The sequence below is a fragment of the Engraulis encrasicolus genome, unplaced genomic scaffold (assembly GCF_034702125.1).
Source record: "Engraulis encrasicolus isolate BLACKSEA-1 unplaced genomic scaffold, IST_EnEncr_1.0 scaffold_27_np1212, whole genome shotgun sequence".
Classification (NCBI taxonomy): domain Eukaryota; kingdom Metazoa; phylum Chordata; class Actinopteri; order Clupeiformes; family Engraulidae; genus Engraulis; species Engraulis encrasicolus.
The window spans coordinates 908,679-932,405 of NW_026945566.1; the positions used below are offsets into that span (position 1 = coordinate 908,679).

General features: G+C 44.0%; 1 protein-coding gene across 1 annotated transcript; it reads right to left on the reverse strand.

Annotated features, from left to right (window-relative positions):
* Window positions 1-1,695: 1,695 nt before the first annotated feature.
* On the reverse strand, window positions 1,696-3,745 carry hand2 (heart and neural crest derivatives expressed 2). Its single transcript, XM_063193011.1, has 2 exons — window positions 2,675-3,745; window positions 1,696-2,342 (listed from the first exon to the last, which is right to left on the reverse strand). The coding sequence occupies exons 1-2, from the start codon at window positions 3,200-3,202 to the stop codon at window positions 2,244-2,246; spliced, it is 627 nt and encodes a 208-aa protein (XP_063049081.1). The 5' UTR covers window positions 3,203-3,745; the 3' UTR covers window positions 1,696-2,243.
* Between the last annotated feature and the right edge of the window lie 19,982 nt (window positions 3,746-23,727).

Consider the following 23,727-nt stretch of genomic DNA (forward strand, 5'->3'; position numbering starts at 1 on the left):
GATTATCACTTGACCTGCCTTATATAAAATCCAAGTAGGCTAATCCCGGAGAGATGCTCCAGAAATGGCAATGACCAAGTAGTTCAGTTTTTAACTGCCAGTCTAGTTGAACGATTTGTGGTGCGGCATGCAGGTCACTTTGAGGTCACGCGATTATCTTATCATTTAATCAACATTGCGACCTGTTAATAAGCTTGCTATCTCCGACGCCATCTTGACAGAGACAGCAAATTAGGGCTATCTATAATTATCAACAAGACCATCGGCCAATTGTACAGACTGAATGCGTATAGGCCAACACTGTGTGTATGTAAAGCCTACCATAATGTGTGGTTTTCAGGCAAAACTTTAAAAGTGATTATATAATTTTGAAGTAGCCTTAACGGCTCCGTAGATATCAATGTCGATTTACAAAAATCTAGGTCTGAGTCTACATTCTTTAATCTATAATAGCACTTCAGTGTCATGTGCGTGTATATTTAATGTGGGAATCATTTGTGACTAATTATCTTCTCGCTGATTGCCGACCTAGATATCATTTAATAATGACGGCCAAAAGTAAGACACTTCCTGCGAGTTTGCCCATTTCTTCGTCTTTTTCTATATGCAGCGGTGCCGAATGTTAATCCCATATTTAGATAGACAGGTTATCAATCACAGGCGCATCCGATAGCGGGTCTTCCCCTCTTGACAAGACTGCCTTGTCCTGACCCTTCTGCCCCCTGCTCTTTGCGTCACGTGCATTTTCTGTAGGCTCCAAACTGTCTGCTGTCATTGGTTTGACTGCTACAACATAGGGACTGTCACTAATGGAATTTATTTTTTATGACGTGTTTGTTTAATATCGTTGGTGGTACGACTGGCACTTGGGCCTTTTTCTTCGGGCATCAGTTTCAAGTGTGTAGGCCTAAGTAAAGCTGCTGGTGAATGTACGTTACGAACATACTGTGTTAACACCGAAACACTATAACAAAGCAACCTTATACTTAGTCTTTGTGCACATTATGTGCAAAACATTTCATTTCAATTAAAATGTGTTTGTAAATTCGTGTTCGCTTGTGATGTAGGCTATTTGGCGAGGGTAGCATGTTTACGCAAGCCGTGCCAGTGACACGACATCTATAATTGTTATAAATAATTGATAGATCAGCTACTGCTGATTTCTGATTAGGCCCAAACTGGGTCTTGAGTGTTGGGGCAAGGTAAGCCACATCTCAAATTTAAATTGTAATGACACAATGCCTGCGAAATGTGTGCGTAAAATGAGAATTTGAAATTACGCACTGGATTTTTTTTAAATCATGGAAATGTTTGAAAAGACATTGTTTATCGAGGATTTTGCTGCAACACAATGGCTACCTGCGTTAGTTATTAAAACCTATAAGGAAAACATGCAAGATGTCAGGCAACAGAATTCGTGGGAAACTAGCAAAAGGGATTTTAAATGCACGCATGCTATGTAGTTGACTTCACCGGTGATAGAGGAAAGCCAACACTTTTTAAAAGTTTTTTAAGTTTCACGTCTTTTCATTTCCATATTTAGAACACATTAAAATATTTTAAGATAATGACTCTAGTGTAGGCCAACCCATATTTATACACAATGTACGTATGCCTATAATAATTAAACATTTGCGTTCCATTACGTTAAAATATAACGTGCCGTACAATACATGCAACACGAAGGACTTTTGATGTTTGAAAACACAGTGGTTTATTGAATTAATTACATTGTTTACATCTGCAGTATTATTAAGATCCATGTCTCTGGACGGAAGTGCATTTCAGTGGAGTCAACAGCTGTTTAAAACACCACCAAATACTATACGACCACAAATTGACATTTTTAACACTTCATGACATTTTCAGTTGAAATGCATCACGACATCAGATAAACATATTATTTATATCCAGAGAGAGAGAGAGAGAGAGAGAGAGAGAGAGAGAGAGAGAGAGAGAGAGAGAGAGAGAGAGAGAGAGAGAGATCTACACTTCACTTCACAAACACCTTAGTGGTAAACACTTCTGGTTGAATCACACATGGACAAGGAAACATTTACCACAAATTGGACAACACTGTCCCTTACCCAGGGGGTCGCCTTCTTTTTTATTATGGAATGGTTTTCTTCAAATATCCACTCTTCGTTGCGGGCAATTGCACATAAATATTCCGTTAAATAAAGTGAGAGTACAAATTAAGTCTAAAGGACACCACTTCAAGTCTCTGCGACATGGGTAGTTTTTCACTGTTTCAGTTCCAAAGCCCAGACGTGCTGCGGCCAGCCAGTTCGTCCTTTGGTTTTCTTGTCATTGCTGCTCCCTGAACTTTTCAGAATTTCACTCTGTTAAAACAAAAGAAACGTGGTTTAGTTTCTAAGTAATATGAGGCCTACTTACAGCAGTGCACTGCAGTACACTCTTGGGCCTACATGTCACACTTAAGCCTCCCGTTAAACACACTGTGTAATGTGGTAAAGGTTCAGATCAGTGTATACCTATTTTTCTTTCAAATATAATGCTGGCATGGGAAGAGTTATTTCACCCAACCAAAGTGCCTGAAGCATAAGTATCAATACCGCATGGAGATGAATGGATATGCAAACAGAAACAGTGAGCTGGGTGATGCAACTGATTTTTGTTTTTGTTTTGTTTTAAATCACACAATGATCCTTACCATTTCTTTCTTTCGCCTCTCTTCTTTGGCGTCTGTCTTTTTGAATTCCGCTTTGAAGGCCTCTGCCTCTCCGTTTTGCTCGTCTTTATCCAGAATATCCATGAGGTAGGCAATATAGCTCGTAGCCAAGCGGAGCGTCTTGATTTTTGAGAGCTTCGTATCCGCGGGTACATTGGGAATACATTCCCTGAGTTCTGCAAAAGCACTGTTGATGCTCTGAGTCCTGCGTCTCTCCTTGCGGTTCGCCGTGGGTCTCCGTTTCACTGGCCTGGGTCCCATTCCGACGGAGCCAGCGCCGGGGACACTTCCGTAGTGAGAGTGGTCCAACCCGGGCGGCCCGGTAGTGTACTCTGGGCTATACGAAGGTGCCATACTGTAGTCAGACGGCGACATCTCCGGGTGACTGATAAGCCAGCCATGAAAGTAGGGGTTTTCTTCATGACAGCGACTGGCCGCTGCCGCAGCAGCAAAGGAGTAGCCATCGTGATGCATCACCGGGTGGTGAGGGAATCCACCGACTAAACTCATTGTGGCACACACCTAACGGTTCAGCGGCAACCCTCAAATGGCGACGCGTTTTGTATTTGACAAAATCCAAACGTTTCCCAATGCTTTCAGCAGTGCTAAGCTCCCCATACAAGTCGTGGGATTCGTCACTATACTTTTACGAAAAATAGCGAGTGTTTGTCCATTATAGGCCTAAATGTCTCCATTCACTGACGCACATTGTTCATGCTGTACATACTATCAAGTAGAGGAGCTCTCGACGTTGATGGAAACCTGAGGGTATGCACAATACAGCCTAGCAGAAGTTAGCTACTTACGCACGAATTCTTCGTTGTCCATACACTCCATGAGAAAGCCCATTTGCCATGATCGACTATTACAGTCCATGCAGTGGAGTAACTGCGCTGTCGTGCACGCTTTTTCTAAACTTTATATCAATTTCGAAGCAGTGATGGAATAGATGAAGTGAGACGCAAAATTGCAAAGCCTCCCCAACCCCAATTGATGCTGTTGCACGCGATGTGCATGCTCACTGCTCGACACCAGTTGAATTCCTTCGTTTGATCTCCATGTCACAGCTTCATCTTTAGGACTGCTCGGGTTAATATATGTCGTCAAAGCTGCTCTCGACCAATCAGAGAACCGTAGAGGAGGGACATACCCTACATTGCAGGGTGTTTACTCTCCCAAATCTCAATGGCTCTTACAAGTATTGGCGGACTTAACTTTTTTATTAATTTCATTAAGATTATGGAAAGCATCCCATACATCCTGGGATTGGCATTTGTAATGTGCTTTGTTATCATCATTTAGTTGGTACAGCACTGCGACTGGATACGATGATCTGAATTTTCAAAATAACTCAATGCCAAATGTAAAAGTAGTATAGAATAGACCTACCAACATGCGTATTTGTGTATTCGCATCTGAAACAACATATTTTTTGCAAGAGTTTTGTTATAGTTTGCAAGATATGCTTTGCGTTAAAGCGTCTTCCATTGGTTCTGTTAATGTCTTGTTCGTTTTCCATGGATAATAACTGACAAAAATGTCTGTCAAAATGTTCAGATGTTGGTCCCTGAAGGGCTGTGTTTTTGAGACATTGGTTTGCAGTGTCAATTAGACATTGGTTTGCAGGGTAAATGCATTGGAGTGTTTTTCCTCATTTAAAAAGGATATCATTTTGCGCATAAGGACAGATCCAGTTTGGAACAGAAGGTAAACCAAATAACACCTAAGATCATGTTGACAAAAAGGAAAACAAACCACTGTGCAATTCAGTTTAATTCTGGTCACTTCACTCTCTTGTGTTCTGGAAATCATTTCAAGTATTTCATTAAACTTATTTTTTGTTTATGTATTTTTTCTGGTTTAACTTGTCGCACAATGACCTATGGATATTTAGACTGATAAATCAGCTGTCGGTGCTTTTGGGCCACACATGTACGTCATGTTTATAACTTATAATATGTACTATTATTATAGGCCTATATGTCTTAGGCCTATATTTTTTATCTAGATATTGTTTTGTATTTTGTCATGGCCTACATGTCATGATATGGCGGGGGTTTTCGAACCCGATAGGCCTACCTGTGCAAAAGTTCCACATGGCCTATCCTAGGTCTTTAAATCTTTAAATAGTCTTTAGATAGAATATAAGACATCAAGAAGAAAGAAGTGAAAGTAAAATCAATCAATAAATAAAAAAACTGCGATTAATCCTGTAGGTTATGACGCGTAATGGCGCATTATTTTAGTCGTTGTTAATTTATTTAAGTCAAATAAAAGCAACTGAATTATTTTGCAAAACGAAAGCTATCAACCTCTCCAACATTTGCTTTTGGATGGAGGCCCATATCTACTGTTAATAGCTTAAGTTTATTCTTACTGCAATACCAAATTTAAATGTTGGCCTTATTGGGTAGTGAACACATTTTACGTTGGCATGTAGCCTATCGTGCACTCTGTCGCCGTCGACTGGCAATTTATACATATTAAACGTTGTCACATTTGCATTTATGAAGTTATGGATATGAGTTAGCCTATTGATACAACACAAATGGCATTCAATGTATCCGCTTAAGCCAGTGTTTCCCAACCTTTTTTTGTCTCGTGTACCCCGTAAGCCTTTTCATTGTGCCATGAGTACCCCCTAACTCATGTTTTACATCCCTTTTTCTATTGCAGTGTGACTATGCTCCATGCATTTGTTAAAATAAATTTTTCCAAGTACCCCCTGTAGTGTGCTCGCGTACCCCTAGTGGTACACGTACCCCTGGTTGGGAAACACTGGCTTAAGCAGACTAAATGACAGTGATCCTGCAGTGAATCTGTGATGTAGATGTTTAAAAAAACATACGTACGGGCATGCTATTTTATCTGGAAAGCCTTCGTGTATACGCCAATATCTCTGTACGCACGCAGTCTCTCTCTCTCTCTCTCTGTATTCAAGTTAGAGAGGGGGTGCCTGTACGCACGAGGGAGGGACGACGAGTGTGTGTATGTTTGTGTGCGCGTGCATGCGTGTGCGTGTGTGTTCAGACATTTCCAAACGACGGTTCATGATTTATACTTGTTTAAGTGTTGTATGTGGGGTGCGAGTGGAACTCATCTGGCTAAATGGAAGTTCTTTGAGTAATTTAGATACGTGGAGGCTCCAGTTAATGACATATAATCAGACCATAGGTCACTTGGTCAGACTCCTGTTACAAACCACGCCTCCACCCTCTGATCCCCCTTCAACCTAGATTTTGTATAAATAAATAAAGCTATGCAGAGGCAAATATCTGAGCATAAGAGGAATACCTGATAAATCAAAAATCGTTACTAAAGATGGTTTAACATCACGAAGCTACTGTCATTTGTAAAATATATTAGTGTAGGCCTCTTACAATTTAATATTTTTCATTCACAACTCTAGGCTATTTGACAGTGGGTTAAGACAACAATATAATTTACATGCATTGGTCATCTTTGTTATTGGAGAATATAAGTGGGTATAAAATAGCTTAAATAAATAAAGTCGCATAATGTCAAATGCACAAACAAACAAACAAGCAAGCAAACAAACAAGCCAATCATGGGGTGAGGTGAGGCGGTGTTCAATAACCAGTCGCATGTTTTCCTAACACACGATGTCAGTGTGGCTGCCATGGCAAGGACTGAACAACCAGAGTCCCTTCCCCCAGCGCCAGACGGCTACTGCTTTTCTCCAGAGGTCTCATTAAGGGAACCCGTGACTTTGCCCCCAACATCTCCCCACTCCTGACGTACAGTGCAACCTGCATTCACGACAATGGCAAAAGCACAGCTTTTATTGCGTACGATGATGACATGCTTTATCTTCTTTGTCAGATATTTCTCAAAACTGCCTGCTTTTGTGAGGAGAAAACAGACCTGACTCTCTCTTTGCATCACAGGAGCAGTGGACCGAATGCACAGGCAGGTAAAGAGTTAGTGCGCCTAATTTATACCGGTATTAAGGATGGATAAGTGAACTGATACGGAGCAGGCGGGAAGGCTGTATTTAGAAGATTTTTACGACATTTTAATACAATTCGTCTGTCTTTCTGAATTATGGCCATTATAAATATACTAAATTCTTTCAAAGGTGCTTTATCGCCCAGTCTGGCGATCAGTAGCCCTTTTGATTTCTGATGCGCGATCAAGAGCGCATGGCGGCACCCAGACGTTAAGCAGAATAGGCCTATAATTAATAGCCTACGATAACACTTCGTTATTTAAAAAAAAAAATAATCGTACGTAAATGTTTTTGAACGTAGCCTATTAGGCCTATGTGCGGCGTGTGACAAACCTGTATAAGACAACTCGTAAATCAAATATGTAATGGATATTTCTATATTTCAGATGCAAAATGTTACCTCTACAAAAGGCATGATTCCCCTACTTTGTGTTATATCGGAAAAACTGAGCTATCGCTTTCACTGTCTGTCCTGGTACATTGACCGACGACGTAGGCCTGCGCCTCTTTTTTATGCCTTGCATAAGCGACATACGGGCATTTTAGCTTTTTTTTTTTACAATTCATATCAATATTATCGCTTCCAAAAGTCGTTCCATGCCATCGGTAATTTACAATCAGACACATGGAGAACTGTTAACAAATATTGACCTAGCTAAAACGTGTTCATCTTATTTGATAATGAAAGAAATACAACCCACTATCCACTGCTATTTGAATAAAGGCAGTCATTCCGACGCCACTCATTCTGCAACTTAATTGATATAGGCCTGAGGGAACCAACTATCCACGACTAGGCCTATTTGAATAAAGCTAATAATTCTTAAATAATTTGTTTTAATCAATGCGTTATAACCACATATCAGTTTAATAAGATTATAGGTATATTTGTATTTTTAGTAGAATCTTACTGTGTTTACACATTTTATTGATTTAATTCAAATCAATCACATTAATTTTTATTTTTCTTCCCTTTAAAGTAGGCCTAGTTCTTTCAAGTTTCAAACTCCAGTCGTTTTAGAGAAAAGGTTCTATAGACAGTAAATTAAAGTTATTCTTCAAAAACATGACGTCTACTCCGTGTGACAGGCATCACCAAATTGGCAAGACCTTTATGAACGTGTGTACAATACCAGCTAGACTAGACATCCCAGAGTAATTGTCTGACTTCTACATTTAGTTTATTTGTGCTCTCACGGACTTCTGCAACTGTCATCCACACAGTATTGACATTATCCAGGTTAGTGTGACTCACCCCCCCTCTCTTACACACACACACACACACACACGCACACACACATGCACACACACATGCACACACACACACACACACACACACACACACACACACACACACACACACACACACACACACACACACACACACACACACACACACGCACACACACATGCACACACACGCACACACACATACACACACGCACGCGCGTGCACACACACACACACACACACACACACACACACACACACACACACGCAACTGTCAGCAGTGCACTAGCTTAATATGTAAAGACGATGTGAAATATTTGGAATGGCAGTGCACAATATATGTCCTCTCTGTGCTTAATGCAAAACATCAATGACAGACATATATGTTCATGTAAAGAACATGGGAACACAGACCTTTCTGGGTGAATAGCACGTTTTTATTTTTGTTTGCAGCACTTAAGTGCAGAGGACTTTCACGTACGTCTAGAAGTCTTTTTTGTATGTCAGTCACTGTTGTGGCGTGACCATTCTCAAACATTACAAACATTCGATGCACATTCATAACACAGTTTCCTAAGCTCGTAACTGTCCAAAAAACATACAGCACCAACACCACATATCACCTGTGACTTCTGTTTTCTCACACACTCAGACAACTTGTGTTTCAGAACATGTGCCTCCCCTCTGCACACATCAACCCCTCCCAGTGCTCACTCTCTCCCTCCCCGCATCTCCCTCTGCACACATCCATCCCTCCCAGTGCTCACTCTCTCCCTCCCTGCATCTCTCCATCTCCCATCCATCCCTCCGTAACCTCTATCTCATCCATCCAGAACTTCTATCTGCACTAATCATCACTTATTCCAGTCTTGTCACTTAGCACCTACTCGCAACCCAGTCTGTTGATCTCGCACCCTCATAAGCAGGAGAGGAGGGGGGGGATACGTGGCTCCATCTCTGGCAGTCTTTGCATAACCCCCCCCCCCCCCCCCCCCCCCGCCCCCTTACCTAAACACTCCCTACTCAATTCATTTCAAATCAGTCACACTTTATTGGCGTTCTAATATGATGAACATACGCCGAAGCACAGCATTTATACATACAAACAAAATCTCTCTCTCTCTCTCTCTCTCTCTCTCTCTCTCTCTCTCTCTCTCACTCACACTCACTCACTCACTCACACTCACTCACTCACTCACTCACTCACTCACTCACACTCTCTTTCACTCACTCACTCACTCACTCACTCACTCACACACTCACTCTCTCTCACTCACTCACACACTCTCTCTCTCACTCACTCTCTCTCTCTCTCTCACTCACTCACTCACTCACTCACTCACTCACTCACTCACTCTCTCTCTCTCTCTCTCTCTCACTCACTCACTCACTCACTCACTCATACACTCTCTCTCTCTCTCTCTCTCTCTCTCTCTCTCTCTCTCTCTCTCTCTCTCTCTCTCTCTCTCTCTCTCTCTCTCTCTCTCTCTCTCTCTCTCTCTCCTGTTGTGACCTAACCTGTGTCATCTGTGGGCATGTGCAACTGTAGACTGTCTGATCAGGAAGACCAGCTCAGTAGTTTATGTCTGTGACCCCAATTCTGATCAGCTTTTCAAACTGAGCCTACACTATGTTCCTCTCTCTCTCTCTCTCTCTCTCTCTCTCTCTCTCTCTCTCTCTCTCTCTCTCTCTCTCTCTCTCTCTCTCTCTCTCTCTCGCTCTCTCTCGCTCTCTCTCTCATATCACTCTCCACTTTCTCTGACTTTTTTACTCCCACTCTGTCTATGTGTATTTTTGCGCCACCCCACCCCCTTTATTTCCATCACCACCCACTTGTGTTCTCAACCCTCCGACTCCGTCACTTCTTTAAGAGATAGTCCAAATGTCTCTTCCTTCACCTATTTCACATGAGCACCTACACACACACACACACACACACACACACACACACACACACACACACACACACACACACACACACACACACACACACACACACACACACACACACACACACACACACACAGGTTCTGTCTCATTCGTATACTCTCACAATTGCCTCGGTTCTTCCCACACAGTTCCTCTCTCGTTACTCAAAAGGTGTAGAAGTGTGAGAAAAAGGCAACTCCAAATACAAGGTTAATCTCTGATGCTCTGCATATGGGCTCTCCGCTATTGTGTGGCAGACATGACACAGTTGAAACCCTAGAGACAGGTAAGGTTAGAGTACACCTCATGTGTGGGAAACCTATCTGGCAGATCCGCCCCATCCTTAAGGGCTCAACTGGACAAACAAACACGCCATGGCAACTGATACAGATGTACACACATGATACACACACACACGTCACACAAACATGACACTTACACACACACACACACACACACACACACACGCATATACTCAGACACACGCATGGATGCACACGTGCACACACACACACACACACACACACACACACACACACACACACACACACACACACACACAGCGCGCACACACACACACACACACACACACACACACACACACAGCACGCGTGCACACGCACACACAAACAAGGATCATGTTTATGTCCACCCCACGTCTGTCCATCATCTCTCAAGTTCTAATGGCCTAGTTGTATCACAACAACGATCACTGTCAACCAAAACAGAATGAAAAGAGAGAAAAAAATCATCACGCTAATTGAGGTATCTCATTAGGCATGGAATTACTGTAGTCTCAGTCATTAGCTTTCAGGCAGACTTTTGTTGATGGAGCAAGGCTCCGCTTACCCCCCCTCTAAAGTAATTTCACCCCTGCTGCAGTTCTCCCACTGGGGTACTCTCTGTTTGTCCCTGTGCCTGGAAGCTTCCATTTTGGCCAAAATGGGGGTCATTTAAGATACAAATGAGTATCATAACTCATGATCCTGCTAACACAATACTACTAACCAGTTTATGCAGCACATTCCAAATCCAATAAAATGCAGGGAATCTGTTTCCTAATCAGAGCCATATGGGCTGATGGTTGTGTGGCACTTACTGTAGACTCACAGCAACATGGAGGTTGCATCCCAATATGTGACCTTGCCTCCTCCACTTGCCTCCTCCACTTGCTTCTCGTCATGATGACATCACAGACAACAGCATTATATTTCAATATCTTGCAAAAGCTCAATTATAGAGTCTTTTTCTCATTTGCAATTGGGATGGTGAATGAAAAACAGTCCCTCAAAAGTTGTTGTGGCGAGGCTGACAGCTGGAAAACTTTATTGTTTTCTCCACGGAGGAGGGGCCAGGAGGCGGGGCGAGGAGACAAGCACAAGTGGAGGAGACAAGGTCACATATTGGGATGAGCCCGGAGTCTCCTCAGACGTTTCATTGGGGCTGCATGGGGGCAGTCACTCCATCGACCACCCCTACACCCCACCCCATCTCAGCCCTTAAAATGCATTAGCTCTCCGGCTGTATGTTTTCCAAAACAGACCGAGATATGAATTAGAAATACGTACGAGTGTCAAGACGTAATTGTACCCTCTCTTATACTGAATATTAAAATGTGTTTTTAGTGTTTTTATTGTGGGTGATGGAGATCGTGGATGCTTAATTTTGATTACTTTCCTTATAATTTTGCAGAAATGTGTTTTTCTCTCTGGGACAAGGTTATTATGTGATCTTGTTTGCCAACTGTAATAACCTGACATAAAGATGAAGTGTCTTCACTTGAAGATATATTTTTTCCTACTTAGCAATGCTATTTAATGCACTAGAGCAGTGCTACTTGGCCATGTCATTTTTTCTGACGATTTAGCAGTTAAAAAGCGTGTCAAAAAAGTTCCTTTTTTGATTTATATGCATTTTAATTCTTGGCACACATTTATGATATCAGCAAATGTTAGGGTGCTCAGGCCTGCAATAATAGCGTGATGAAATCAGTCAGGCCATGCATTATTTCGCAATTCTAAATAGAGAGCAGAATGACCCCAAATGTGATGCACCATCATTAAAGTAATTCCTTTGAAACTGATGCACCCCCATTAAGTGGAATACTGTAATGCTACATTACGCTCCGTGCAGCACCCGCAACCTGTGCCAGACCCACAAGAAACCTGCGCATGATTGATGGTGAGCCCTATGCAGAAGTGTGACCTCTCTCCAGCTAATTTCCCCACTCAAAACCCACCAGCCGACAATGCCAAGGACAGGTCGCAGCCCTTGGAGTTTCCCCCCTTGATTCCCTGCTGGCACACCTGTAGATCCAGCCACACACGGCTTGGGTAGGAGTTGGCTGGCCGCATGTGAGGCAGGGTGGGGTGAGGTCACTAGACTAGGCTCTGTGCCTTTTTTGTATTTTTTCCTTCTTTTAGCAAATTTCACTCCTTTGTTTTCCCTTCTTCTCTTTGGCTTTGGTTCTGACTTGGTCCGACTCCGCGCCGATCAAGCGCTCATCCGGGTGTGCGACCCTGCGCAGGATTATTCGGATTTCCAGTGCCGTCGGATGGAGGCCCATCTGGCAGCGCTTATGTTATTTCAAATAGGGGAGGAGGAAAAAATAGAGGCAACCTATTTGAGCATGGAACAAATTACAGAGAGAATCCAGACTGAGGCGGAGGCTGCTGCGCATGTGGGGTCAGCGCTAATAAGTTATTGTTTTCTTTCTGGATGTGCAAAAAGATTCCCTCCTGTCTGGGCCTCCTTTTGAAAGAAAAAAAAATACACACACACACACACACACTTCAGAGTATACCACTTTTTGATCCTCTCCGGAAAGTGGAGCCAGTGTGGTTATCCCTGCCAATGCATGAAAGCCTCCCATGGACTCCCCTGCACTCTCTCTTCCTCCACCCTGCCTTGTCTCACTCCTCCGTTCCCGCATCTCTATCCTTACTCCCCCTGGAGAGGACAGATGAAAACAAACAGGCATTAGCTTGTTATTATGTGCTTTCACAGCCCATTGATAGACACATGTTTCTAATGGCTGTAATGCAATATTACAGCTATGACTAGCCCGTGTGCTCCAGTGATTCAGTGAGGTGTGCGGTGGATTGCCGGGTTCGTCCCTCCCGAGCCCCTCCATTATATTCACTGCACTTGCTCACAGTGCGCTGCATCACCGTAACCAAAGTGGACAGGCTCAGAGCTGCGCACTACGCGCTGACACTGTTTGGAGCTCTCATAACAGGGAGTTCTCATCACCAATGCCATAATGATGTGCGATTTTCTTGATCTATCAGAGTCATTCTACTATGGCCATTGCCTAGACACTTGTGGGGAACCCAAACAGACAGGTTGTAACCTACTGGGGGAAAGAGAACAAGTGCAAAGACAGAATTTTCACTTGAAGCTGGCATTAACTGTAACTGTTTTGTGTCATGTTTTAAGAATGAGTGACTGCACACCACATTTATGTGTGTGTGAGCACAAGGGAACCTTCTGCTTCTACAAAACAGGGAGGTACACAGCAAGTAGCACCCCGCCTATTAGTGAAATCTCACGCAATCCCTCTGCCATCTTTAGCTGAGGGTCTTTGGGTATTACTACTCTCCCTCGGCCCCAAAGCTGTGGTCAATGCCGATTTATTGGAGGAGAGCTCGCAAGACCAAAACACTGTATATCACGTGTGCGCTCTCACTCCCAGACGGCCATTATCCCCCAAACAATGTAATCCGTGCGCACCAAAAGTGCCGGGCACTAATTTACGGCACCCTGATGGATTTACACCCTGCTCCCCATTAGTGTGTACATTACCCTCGGCATGTTATGTAATGGTGTTAGGGAGATTTAGGGAAAGGATAACAAGCCGTAAATTTGGGGGCTTGTGAACGGTGAGATGGCTCCACATCCTGACCACGATGATGGCAATGGCGACAGCGACGTTAGAAGAGCTGTCTCAGTCATCTGGTCATCACGAGATGAAGCGGCCCCTGAGCAGCACGTTGCTGAGGACAGGCCCCGCAGCGTAATGTGGGTCAGTGCAAGTGCAATTCACTTCAGTGGCTTGGGTACAGAGGGAAGCCAAAAAGCAAAACACCCCTGCACTTAAACTTGAGGGGTGAAGAGGCTTTTGAGGGCTTTTAAACCGAGAAGTACTGCCGGTTAATTGAGGTAGAACTCAGAAAGGAGGTGTGTGTGTGTGTGTGTGTGTGTGTGTATGGGAGAGAAGCTGTGTTTTTGTGATTACATTAGTTTATGACTTTGTCACATTGGGCACACATTTGCTGGAGTGGTAAAGTGGTAACGTTGGCCACAATGGAGACGTGAAGTGCCATTAGTTTTAAATTCGTTTTCATCTTTGCCAGGTTTCATTTCTGTTAATTATCTAGGGCCAGCAAGCAAGCAAGCCTGGGCTTGATACACTATGTATATATACCTCCCAAAAACCCAGAGACCCCACTCTCTCAGCTAAACAAAGGTACTATTGTGTCTCTCTCTTGATTTCTTGTGTCTTGTTTTTCAGTTTTAAACAACCCAGTCTGTTGCTCTCCAGCCTACTTCACAACTGCTTCCAGCCCGGCGCGCCTCTCGCTGCCTGCGGTGTTGTGTAGCTGGCAGGGCAGTATTTCCCGGATTGTTTGCCATTTTGAAAGAAGGTATTTTCCATTAGTTAAGATCAGTAAATAACAGGAGAGACACAAGGTAAAACACAGGAGCGCACAGGGGCATTCGTCAAGCCCCCGAGGTCAGCCTGGGTCACCGTTGCTGGGAGCAGTGAATCAGGCTAGTTGTGTATGTGTGTGCGTGTGCGTGGGGGTGGGAGTTACTGTTTTCAGTCATACTGTCATGTCCTCCAGGGACCTCTGCTCTGTCTATCTATGCTGAAGAGCCCAGTGTCTAGCATTCGGCGCAAACTCAAGCGCTCCCGTTATCTCCTAACTGCGGAATTGCTAACCACCTGGCGGCCATGACGGCGGCAGCTTGGGGGAATTTCGGGATGGCGTAATGTGCCTCATAACAGCCCAAGTGTTTTTCAGTCCATGCTTATTTAAACTCGGGAAGTGTTGTCAGATTGGTTACCAAAAATAAACCGAAAACAGTTTGCTAAATTAGCTGTCGCATCCATGCGACGTTGGGCTGATGCGCGTCGGCCAGTTGGAAGAGCCGTCTGGTGACCGCTGTACTATTAGCAGCTGGTACACCACACACGCTTTCGCACAGTTGTATCCCTCAGCTGCACTTGGCAATGAGCACTAGTGCTTTGGTGTGGGAGTACTAGACGGTGTCTACAGAATAGCGCTTCTTGCTCACCTCATCTCACAGCTCTTCCTACACTCACACTCTTAACACAGTATGACTGAAAAAGGTAAAATGGGGGTGGGGGGGTTGTTCCTGCTGCAAGGGATGAATATAGGAGAAGTCTGATTGCTCATCCATCAATCCACAGCACATATCCCGTCAAATCAACACTAAAACAATTTACTGGAAATGTACACAGTGGAAGTGCCAACGCTAACACTTCTTAGTGCTGGATGGCTGCCAGGCCATTTTTCAGGGCAATATTTAATGTGAACTGAGATGTCCTTTCCATTTGAAGTCTAGGGGGAATGAGTGGCTTTCCTATATTTGGCCAGAGGCTTTATCCTGAGGTGCTGGCTCGAGGTGCCCACAAGCCCTTCCTTAGCTCTCCTGTGATGAATGGTCTTCATTTGTTTAGCTACCTGTGGCAGGTTTAGTGTTCTTACTATAAATTTGCCATAACTCCTATTGGCATCCCATACAAAGGATAAATGACACGCTGCCATTTCTTCCATGTGTTTTAATTGGCTCGAAACTGTCAGAAACACGACAAGTGCAGCGGTTAAGAAGGAGCACCCCGGAAGGTTCGGTAATGGGAGTCATGGCAACACTCCAGCTCGTCCCGAGAACACTGAGCTTTGTGCGTCGTTCTTTCTGGAGACAACCTCAAACCACCTTCCTGCCTAGCATCCCCCCCTTACCCTGCGCCATGACGTGGGCAATACTACAGTTATGCTTGCTCGCAATGACTGGCAAGGAAAACAGATGCAAAGTGTTTTAAAACAACAATTCCTGTCTTATGGTTATTTGGCAAAGATAACACAAGAAGAAGTTGAGAAGGAAAAAAAACAACTTGGATAAATTATATCGAGGAAAGGTTGTGGAAACACATCCATAAAACCATGCCTGGAACAAGGGCTCACAGAACCATCACCCTCTCAATGAATGGCTCTGGACAACTTTCCACTACGCACCCCTGCATGACATAGGGGCGCAATGTTTTTTCCTCACCCTTACAACCAAGAGTGTCTTAATTTGTTTAAATAATCAGAATTAAGTAATTTATGGTGCACGCCCATGCGCTGCAGGAGCGCAAAGTGTGACTAGCCTGAAGCCTTGGCCTGGTCATAATTTATACCAAAGTGCTAAAAAAATGCTGGCAACGGGAAAGTGTGTGTATTTATGATGACAACTCTGCAAGATACGCAGACAGAAAATAATCCGCCCCGGGTTCCACCAAAATCATATTTTCTCAAGATGCGGAACTGGTGGGGGCAGTGTCACGATCGCATTTAACATCCTTGCCAACAGGAACACATAGATCAGCGATGGGGGGGCCTACAGCCCCCAGCCGCGGCCCCAGCCCCTCGAACATCCACGAATGAAGTGACGCTCTCTCAGGGGGGCACGCCAAACATTCTTTCCCAGCCCTTTGAACTTGGAGCACAGAAGATGGGCCCTAAAAGCAGCCCTTTAACGAGTCGAGAGAGGAGAGCAGTGAGATCATGCAGCAATTCCAGCGCTGCTGCTAACGTGTCAGGATAGAAGAGGGAGAGGCTATGGAGGCTGATAAGGGGCTAGTAATGGCTGTGGGAAACGCAGGGCAGCTCATGCCTGCCTGCCTGCCTGCCTGCCTGCCTGCCTCGGCCCACGCTCAGCCTGCCAAGAGTTAGAGGGGCGACTACTGCACTACACGGTGCTGGCAGTTCAGAGGAGAGAAGCGTTTGATGTGTGAGTGTATGCGAGAGGAACGTCCTTTCAGCAGCAGCGATTGAGTCATGGGGGCCCTAGAAGGCTTTATATAGTTTGACTCATCATCAATATGGAGTGATGTACAGTACAAGCTCTGACCAGCACGGCCACAAGAGAAAAGTCAACTAAAGCAAAGTGAGAGTCAAAGCCATTAACAATTGGAAAGGTCACTGCCAGGTCACAGAAAAGCTGGTGTGCCATACCTGCTACTGATAACCTAGGCATTATGTCTTAACACTATTGCATTGACTGTACGCGTCGTTTGGCATGTGCAGTGGGTTTTTAAAACAGGAAGAAACCGGGTCGTCCAATCCCTACCTGGCTGGGTGGGTGGCTATTGCAGAACACCAAATTGCTTTCTGAGCTTTTTTTTGTCACTTTTTGGAAATGGAAGCGTCTGCAATTTTTTTTCCAAACCCTTCGAACTGATGATCACAAATATTCTGCAGGAGGCTTCAACAACCTTATTACTTGAATCAACAGAATGCAAGACAATTGGCAGTGGCCCTTTTTAGCCCTGTTTAGCCCTTTTTAGCCCTGTTTAGCCCTGTTTAGGACAGTATAAGGTGTGGCAGGACTAGAGCTTGACCAAAGTTATGTTATGTCCATATATATATATATATCTGTAGTTGATTTATGTCTAGTGTCTTGGTAGTTTTGTCCTCTGTCTTTGTGTTTTTTTTTCTGAAATGTAAAACTTGCTGCCTCTTGGCCAGGACTCACTGTGACTTAATGGGACCCTACTGGTTAAACAAAGGTTAAATTAAAAAAAAAAAAAAAAGCAGCATTCGCCATCCCAAGCTGGAGAAATGAAAAGCCTATGAGGGGCATATGACAAGCTTTGGGCTATAACTCTAAAGACACGATTGGTTCTTCTTTTTACTGGTATAATGATGCAAGTCCAGTTGCAGGCCTGTGTGCACATACCGCTTCCCTTCAGAGACCATAATACTGGAATGTGAAATGTTTTAATTGAAAGAGGGTAAAATGAGGTGGACACATGGGTATGCGTTTATTAATGTGTACGTAGGCCTATAAATAAAGCACACGGGCAGTCATGGGTGAGCGGTTAGGGCGTCAGACTTGCATCCCAGAGGTTGCCGGTTCGACTCCCGACCCGCCAGGTTGGTGGGGGGAGTAATCAACCAGTGCTGTCCCCCATCCTCCTCCATGACTGAGGTACCCTGAGCATGGTACCGTCCCACCGCACTGCTCCCCATGGGGCGCCACTGAGGGCTGCCCCCTTGCACGGGTGAGGCATAAAATGCAATTTCGTTGTGTGCAGTGTGCAGTGTTCACTTGTGTGCTGTGTCACAATGACAATGGGACTTGGAGTTTCCCAATTGGCTTTCACTTCACTTTCACTTTTTCACTTTATTAACAATGTAGGAGTCCCTACTGTACTTGCATGCATTTAAACAGGCTACTGCTGAGCTCTTGTCCAGCCAGGTCTTGTGTTTCAAGGTGATGCGCTGAGGTATATCACACCACTGATGCCGATGAAAAATGAAGGAATTTTAATGCATGAAGGAAAGAAAAGAAAGAAAGTGTCATGCAAAATGTTTTATTATTCACAATTTCAGCCATACATCATCAGTAGTAAATGTTGTATGACATATGAGTAAAATGTGAATGCTTAATGTAGTTTTTAACGTTCATAAACTTAATCATCATTCACTTCTTGTGGTTTTATAACAGTAGCTAAACCATTGATCTATACTCAGCTACGCTATTGTAAAGTGTTACTGTCACATGACTGTATTTGGAGCAGGGATTTAGAGATGCATGGTCATATGTGCATTCATTCCACTAGCTTTAATACCTTGCTTGCCATATGATTAATTTTGTTTCTTTAAGATTTGAGTACTCATATGTTATTTGAGTGCGCATGTGTGTAAGGGTGCGTGTGTGTGTGTGTGTGTGTGTGTGTGTGTGTGTGTGTGTGTGTGTGTGTGTGTGTGTGTGTGTGTGTGTGTGTGTGTGTGTGTGTGTGTGTGTGTGTGTGTGTGTGAAAGAGAGAAAGAGTTAGAGAGAGAGAGGCAGAGGTAGAGGTAGGGGCAGAGGCACACAGAGAGTGCCTGAGTGAGTGAGTGTCCCTATGTTCATTGCTGTACCTTGCCCTTTACATATATGGCTGAGGAAGTATAGTTTCTTCCAATGCCTAGATACTCTCTTAAATAGTCTAGACAGACATGTGCATATGTACTCAGGCAGGAATTCCTTTGTTTGCAATGTCTCACTCTGGCCCATGCTGACTTATGGCCAAAAAGAATGGCGCATGCAACATGGAATCATAACAATACCCTTTTGATGTTTCTTTTTTTTATGATTCCCACTTATCTTTCAAATCGCCCCCCGAATGTCTTTAAAGCCTACACACTTGAAGTGTTTACATCCAAGGCTCTTTTTCCAGGATTCGCTCCAGCCGCATGTCCAAATGGCCCGGGCCGCAGTAGTGAGGGGGAAAGATATATTTTTTGTTTTCGTTCCTCATCTTAAAAGTACTAAAAGGCCAGAGGATGTTGAACTGTTGAGACGAGCTCCAGACTCAGTTTATTTTAGCATTGTCACCACCGCATCAGGAACTGTGCAGTGTGCCCCTCTCAATAAACTGTAAATAAAATAAACTCTATCTCTGACATAGCTATCTCCATAAGGTTGTATTAGCGGTTTACACAAGCTCAAACAGAGAGGTTTAAATAGAATCTTTTTATTGTCCTATTAAACTGCACCAGATCCATAGTTGTGTGCATGAAAAGAGTCGGAATGACTCGTACCAATGTGACAAAAGTGAGTTTTGAAAGTGATAATTGCAAACCGCAATGGCCCAAACAGAGGGTAAAAGGGGATTACTCAAACTCTTCCAACTCTTATAAACTATTTTAACTGTGTATAATTGAAATCCAATGTAATTAAAACTTTAATTTATAACCTTTTTTGGGCTCAAACATTCTCTCATTTGGATTTTTATGTCTATTTTCTTTTCTTAATAACAAGGCTTTGATATCTTCTCCAATGTCTATTACTCTACAGATCCTTGCCAAGTGCTTTACAAATGTGTAAAAAAACACAGCGGTCTGAATGAAGGCCTCATATGGATGTCTGTATTACAGCACATTTAACTGTAAACTAACGTCTAGCCCGCAGGTACAGAGTTTAGCCATGCCATCTTTGAACTCGGTGAGGAATTTAAAGTGATCTGTTGCATCATACATATCACACATCACCTCATTGCTTACATGAACAAGACGAGCCACTCCCATCTTGAAAATATTATCACGGGTTTTGGAACAATCCCAATCATATTTATAGCACATTAGCCCAAGGTGATCCAAAGAGGAAGCAATCTGCCCTCCCTTTCCTGTATTTACACAGCGTTTGGATTAAAATGCACATTGTTTATCTGGTGGACTTGCTAGTACGCTTTTGCTGGTGCCAATGAGCCTTGTGAACTGTGCTTAGCCTTAGCCACAACCTCTATTTTCATGGACCATTATTGCGCTGCAGCTTACACACACACAGAGTGCATCCCAATATGCGACCTTGCCTCCTCCACTTGCCTCCTCCACTTGCTTCTCGTCATGATGACATCACTGACAACAGCATTATATTTCAATATCTTGCAAAAGCTCAATTGTAAAGTCTTTTTCTCATTTGCAATTGTTATGGTGAATGAAAAACAGTCCCTCAAAAGTTGTTGTGGCGAGGCTGACAGCTGGGAAACTTTATCGTTTTCTCTACGGAGGAGGGGCCAGGAGGCGGGACGAGGAGACAAGCACAAGTGGAGGAGGCAAGGACACATATTGGGATGCACACACACACAACTCAGAGGCTTCTGATTAAGGGCACATGTTGTGGGCAAATAGTCAGGTGTTTGTGCTCAAATACAATTTCGTTTTTATTCCCCTCCACTCGGCTCATCTGGAGTTTAAGACCAAATTTCATTCAAAGAATCAGAGAATGTGACTTGCCCTCCAAGAATGCCGTAAACTTTTATTGAGGCGAGGACCCCTCTGCAATGAAAGTTGTCGTATGATTGGCTGCATCACATATCCAGTGATCTGACGTCCAATGGGGGTGTTGAGTAGCCTAAACAAAATCAATTCTGCAAAGACCTGATGCAGAGCCACATAATTCATATTTGACTTCTAATATTATATAACACTTAGGCCTACCTGATGTTTTTTAATGCAAAGTGACATACAGTTATTACTATTTAGTTTTGAAGTACAGGGTATTGTTTACAGTCCCTTGAGCAGTGTGGGGTTAGGTGCCTTGCTTAAGGGCACCTCAGCCATTGAGTGAGATAGGGAGTGGAAAGGTGAGATTCGAACCTGCAACCCTTTGATCTTAAGTCCATCTCCTTCACCACTAGGCCATGGCTAACTCCTTGCATATGATACATCAGCACAGTTTTTTTTTTGACAATTCAATGGCAGCGTAGTTACAAATGTATTAATCAATAGTACTCTTAGGGTAGAAGAGTTTGACACTCGTACAAAAAATAAAAGCAACAGTGAAACACTTTGTCACAGTGGTGAGAACCATAAAAGGCTTCACTAATGGATGTCTGTGATGAATGCAACATTTTATTCTTTTAATGGATTATTTTTTTCTCTGTTGCTGATCAGGGTTTTTTCAAGAGGCTGATGCAAAACATGTGTTTGCCATTTAATTTCCTAGACTGCATCATCTTGCCTAGCAACAAAACTGTTCTTATTTTGATTTCAGAGCTAACCATCCACTATGAATCTATGAATACACATTAATTAAATCTCTCTCTCTTTTTCTCTCTCTCTCTCTCTCTCTCTCTTTCTCCCCCCGTCTTCCTCTCTCCCTCCCTCACGGTCTCATTCCATCCCGTCCTCTCCCACATTGCAATTCCATGCTTCTTATCTCTGATTGTGAAGACTGAGGATGTCCACTGTCAATTATCATGCTCTCCCCTCTCTGCCCCCTAGCTCAAGTGTTTACATTTGCATTGATGTCCAGGAGGCCATTTTGAGAGACTCGCACAGATAAATGAGTGCACTGGATTCTGGTATGGACCGATAGTCGCCTCCAGCAGTAAACAAGACTGTCCATCATGTGCAGGATGCTAGTTGGTGGGAGCGTACTTCTGTCTCTCCCTCTCTCTCTCTCTCTCTCTCTCTCTCTCTCTCTCTCTCTCTCTCTCTCTCTCTCTCTCTCTCTCTCTGTCCCACTCTGTCAATTGCCTTTCGGCCTCTTCCCCTCCTCCTTTCCTCCCTTTTCCTTGCTCTCTTTCACTCTCTTGAGTCTTCTTCTCAGTGAACTTTACTACTCTGCCCGAGACTAAAGCGCATCCATAATGGAGCCATGGCTGGACCATGAAAGGAGTGTCCCTCTTTATCCTCCTGACAAATGATTGTGTCCTATGGCTACTGATAAAGTGATCCTCCTTCAGGACTTGGAGTTTAGCTTTTCTCTCTTGCTTCAAAGTAACTGCTTGCATGGGAGGTTGTGGCATTTTTGATCGCATGTGTAATGCTCTCTGTCTACCCAAAAACAGGGTTTTGGTCACAGTATCGGATCTGACTTCACATGAGCAGCTTTGGCTTGCTGTTGGTTGTTGGCAATAAATCTTTCTGCAGCATCCACATTGTCCATGGTTTCTGTACACATTGCCCATGGTGTCTGTGTAAGGATGTGTGCTCTTGCCTGAGTGTGTACGTGCGCACGTGTGTGTGTGTGTGCATGCGTGTTTCCATGTGTGCATGTGGCTGCACGCGTGGGTATGTGCATATGTGTGCACATGCAGGGCCGGTGACAGTTTTGGGTGGGCCCAGGACAAAGTCATCTGAAAGGGCCCCAAACCCAGTACACGTAAGGCCCGTTTCCACCAAGCAGTACGGTACAGTACGGTCCAGTTCGGTTCGCTAATGTGTACGTTTCCATGACAAAACTTACCGAACCGTACCCAATAAAGCGTACCAAACCGTACTTGAAAATGGTACCCTTCAATTCTGGGCCCCCTGTCCCACTGAGCACGAAACAAGTGACCTCTTTGTCCCCCCCTGTTGGCTTCCCTGTGTACATATGTGTTTGCCCTTCTTTTTGGCTACCCGTCGCACACTTCTCATTCCTGGACCACGTCTCTGTCCCAAATAATGTACTGAGGACCCAATTCTGGGCCTCCTGTCCCCCTGAGCCCGAAACAACTGACCCCTTTGTCCCCCCCTGTTGGCTGCCATTTACATATGTCTTTACCCCTGTGTTTGGCTACCCGTCGCGCACTTCTCATTCCTGGATGAGGGAGACTGTACCACGTCTATGTCCCAGTAAGAGAAATTTTCTCTTTTTTTTTGTTTCTGTGCCTGGTCTTTCTTCAGCTGCCAGATCTAATGTTCCTTATTGTGCAACATCACTTCCAGTCAGGAGGAGAACATGGTGCATCTGTTGTGTGGATGAGGGGATGAGAGATGGTCATTCGGGAGGCCAAAACCACAATCAACCACCCCAGCTATGATTTACTGCTCACCCCGACTGTCCTCAGGAGGTCATCCAGAACGAGAGAGGAAGAGAAACTAGCTGTGAGAGAGACTGAAAGGCAGACAGTCATACACACATACAGTACAGTGAGCGTGTGAATAATTTAGAAAAAAAAGTTGAAAGCTGACTTGTGTGTGCGTGTGCGTGCGTGCGTGCGTGTGCGTGTGTGTGCGTGCGTGGGTGCGTGTGTTTTGTGTTGCCAGGTGTTCCATTCAGAATGAGGACCCACTCTGACAGCATATTTTGTTCTTTCATCTCTCTCTCTCTCTGTCCAACCCCCCCCCCCCTGTCTTTCCTTCACCCATTTGCACTTTTAGTGCAATAGAGACACAAACTTTAACAAAGTGCTGTAAAG

Bases quoted from the DNA above. Each gene is read 5' to 3' on its own strand.
- hand2 (XM_063193011.1), bottom strand. From the start codon at position 3,202: ATGAGTTTAGTCGGTGGATTCCCTCACCACCCGGTGATGCATCACGAT. The intron at 2,343-2,674 runs GTAAGGATCATT...TTGTTTTAACAG, and splicing joins AGAGGCGAAAGAAAGAAATG to AGTGAAATTCTGAAAAGTTC.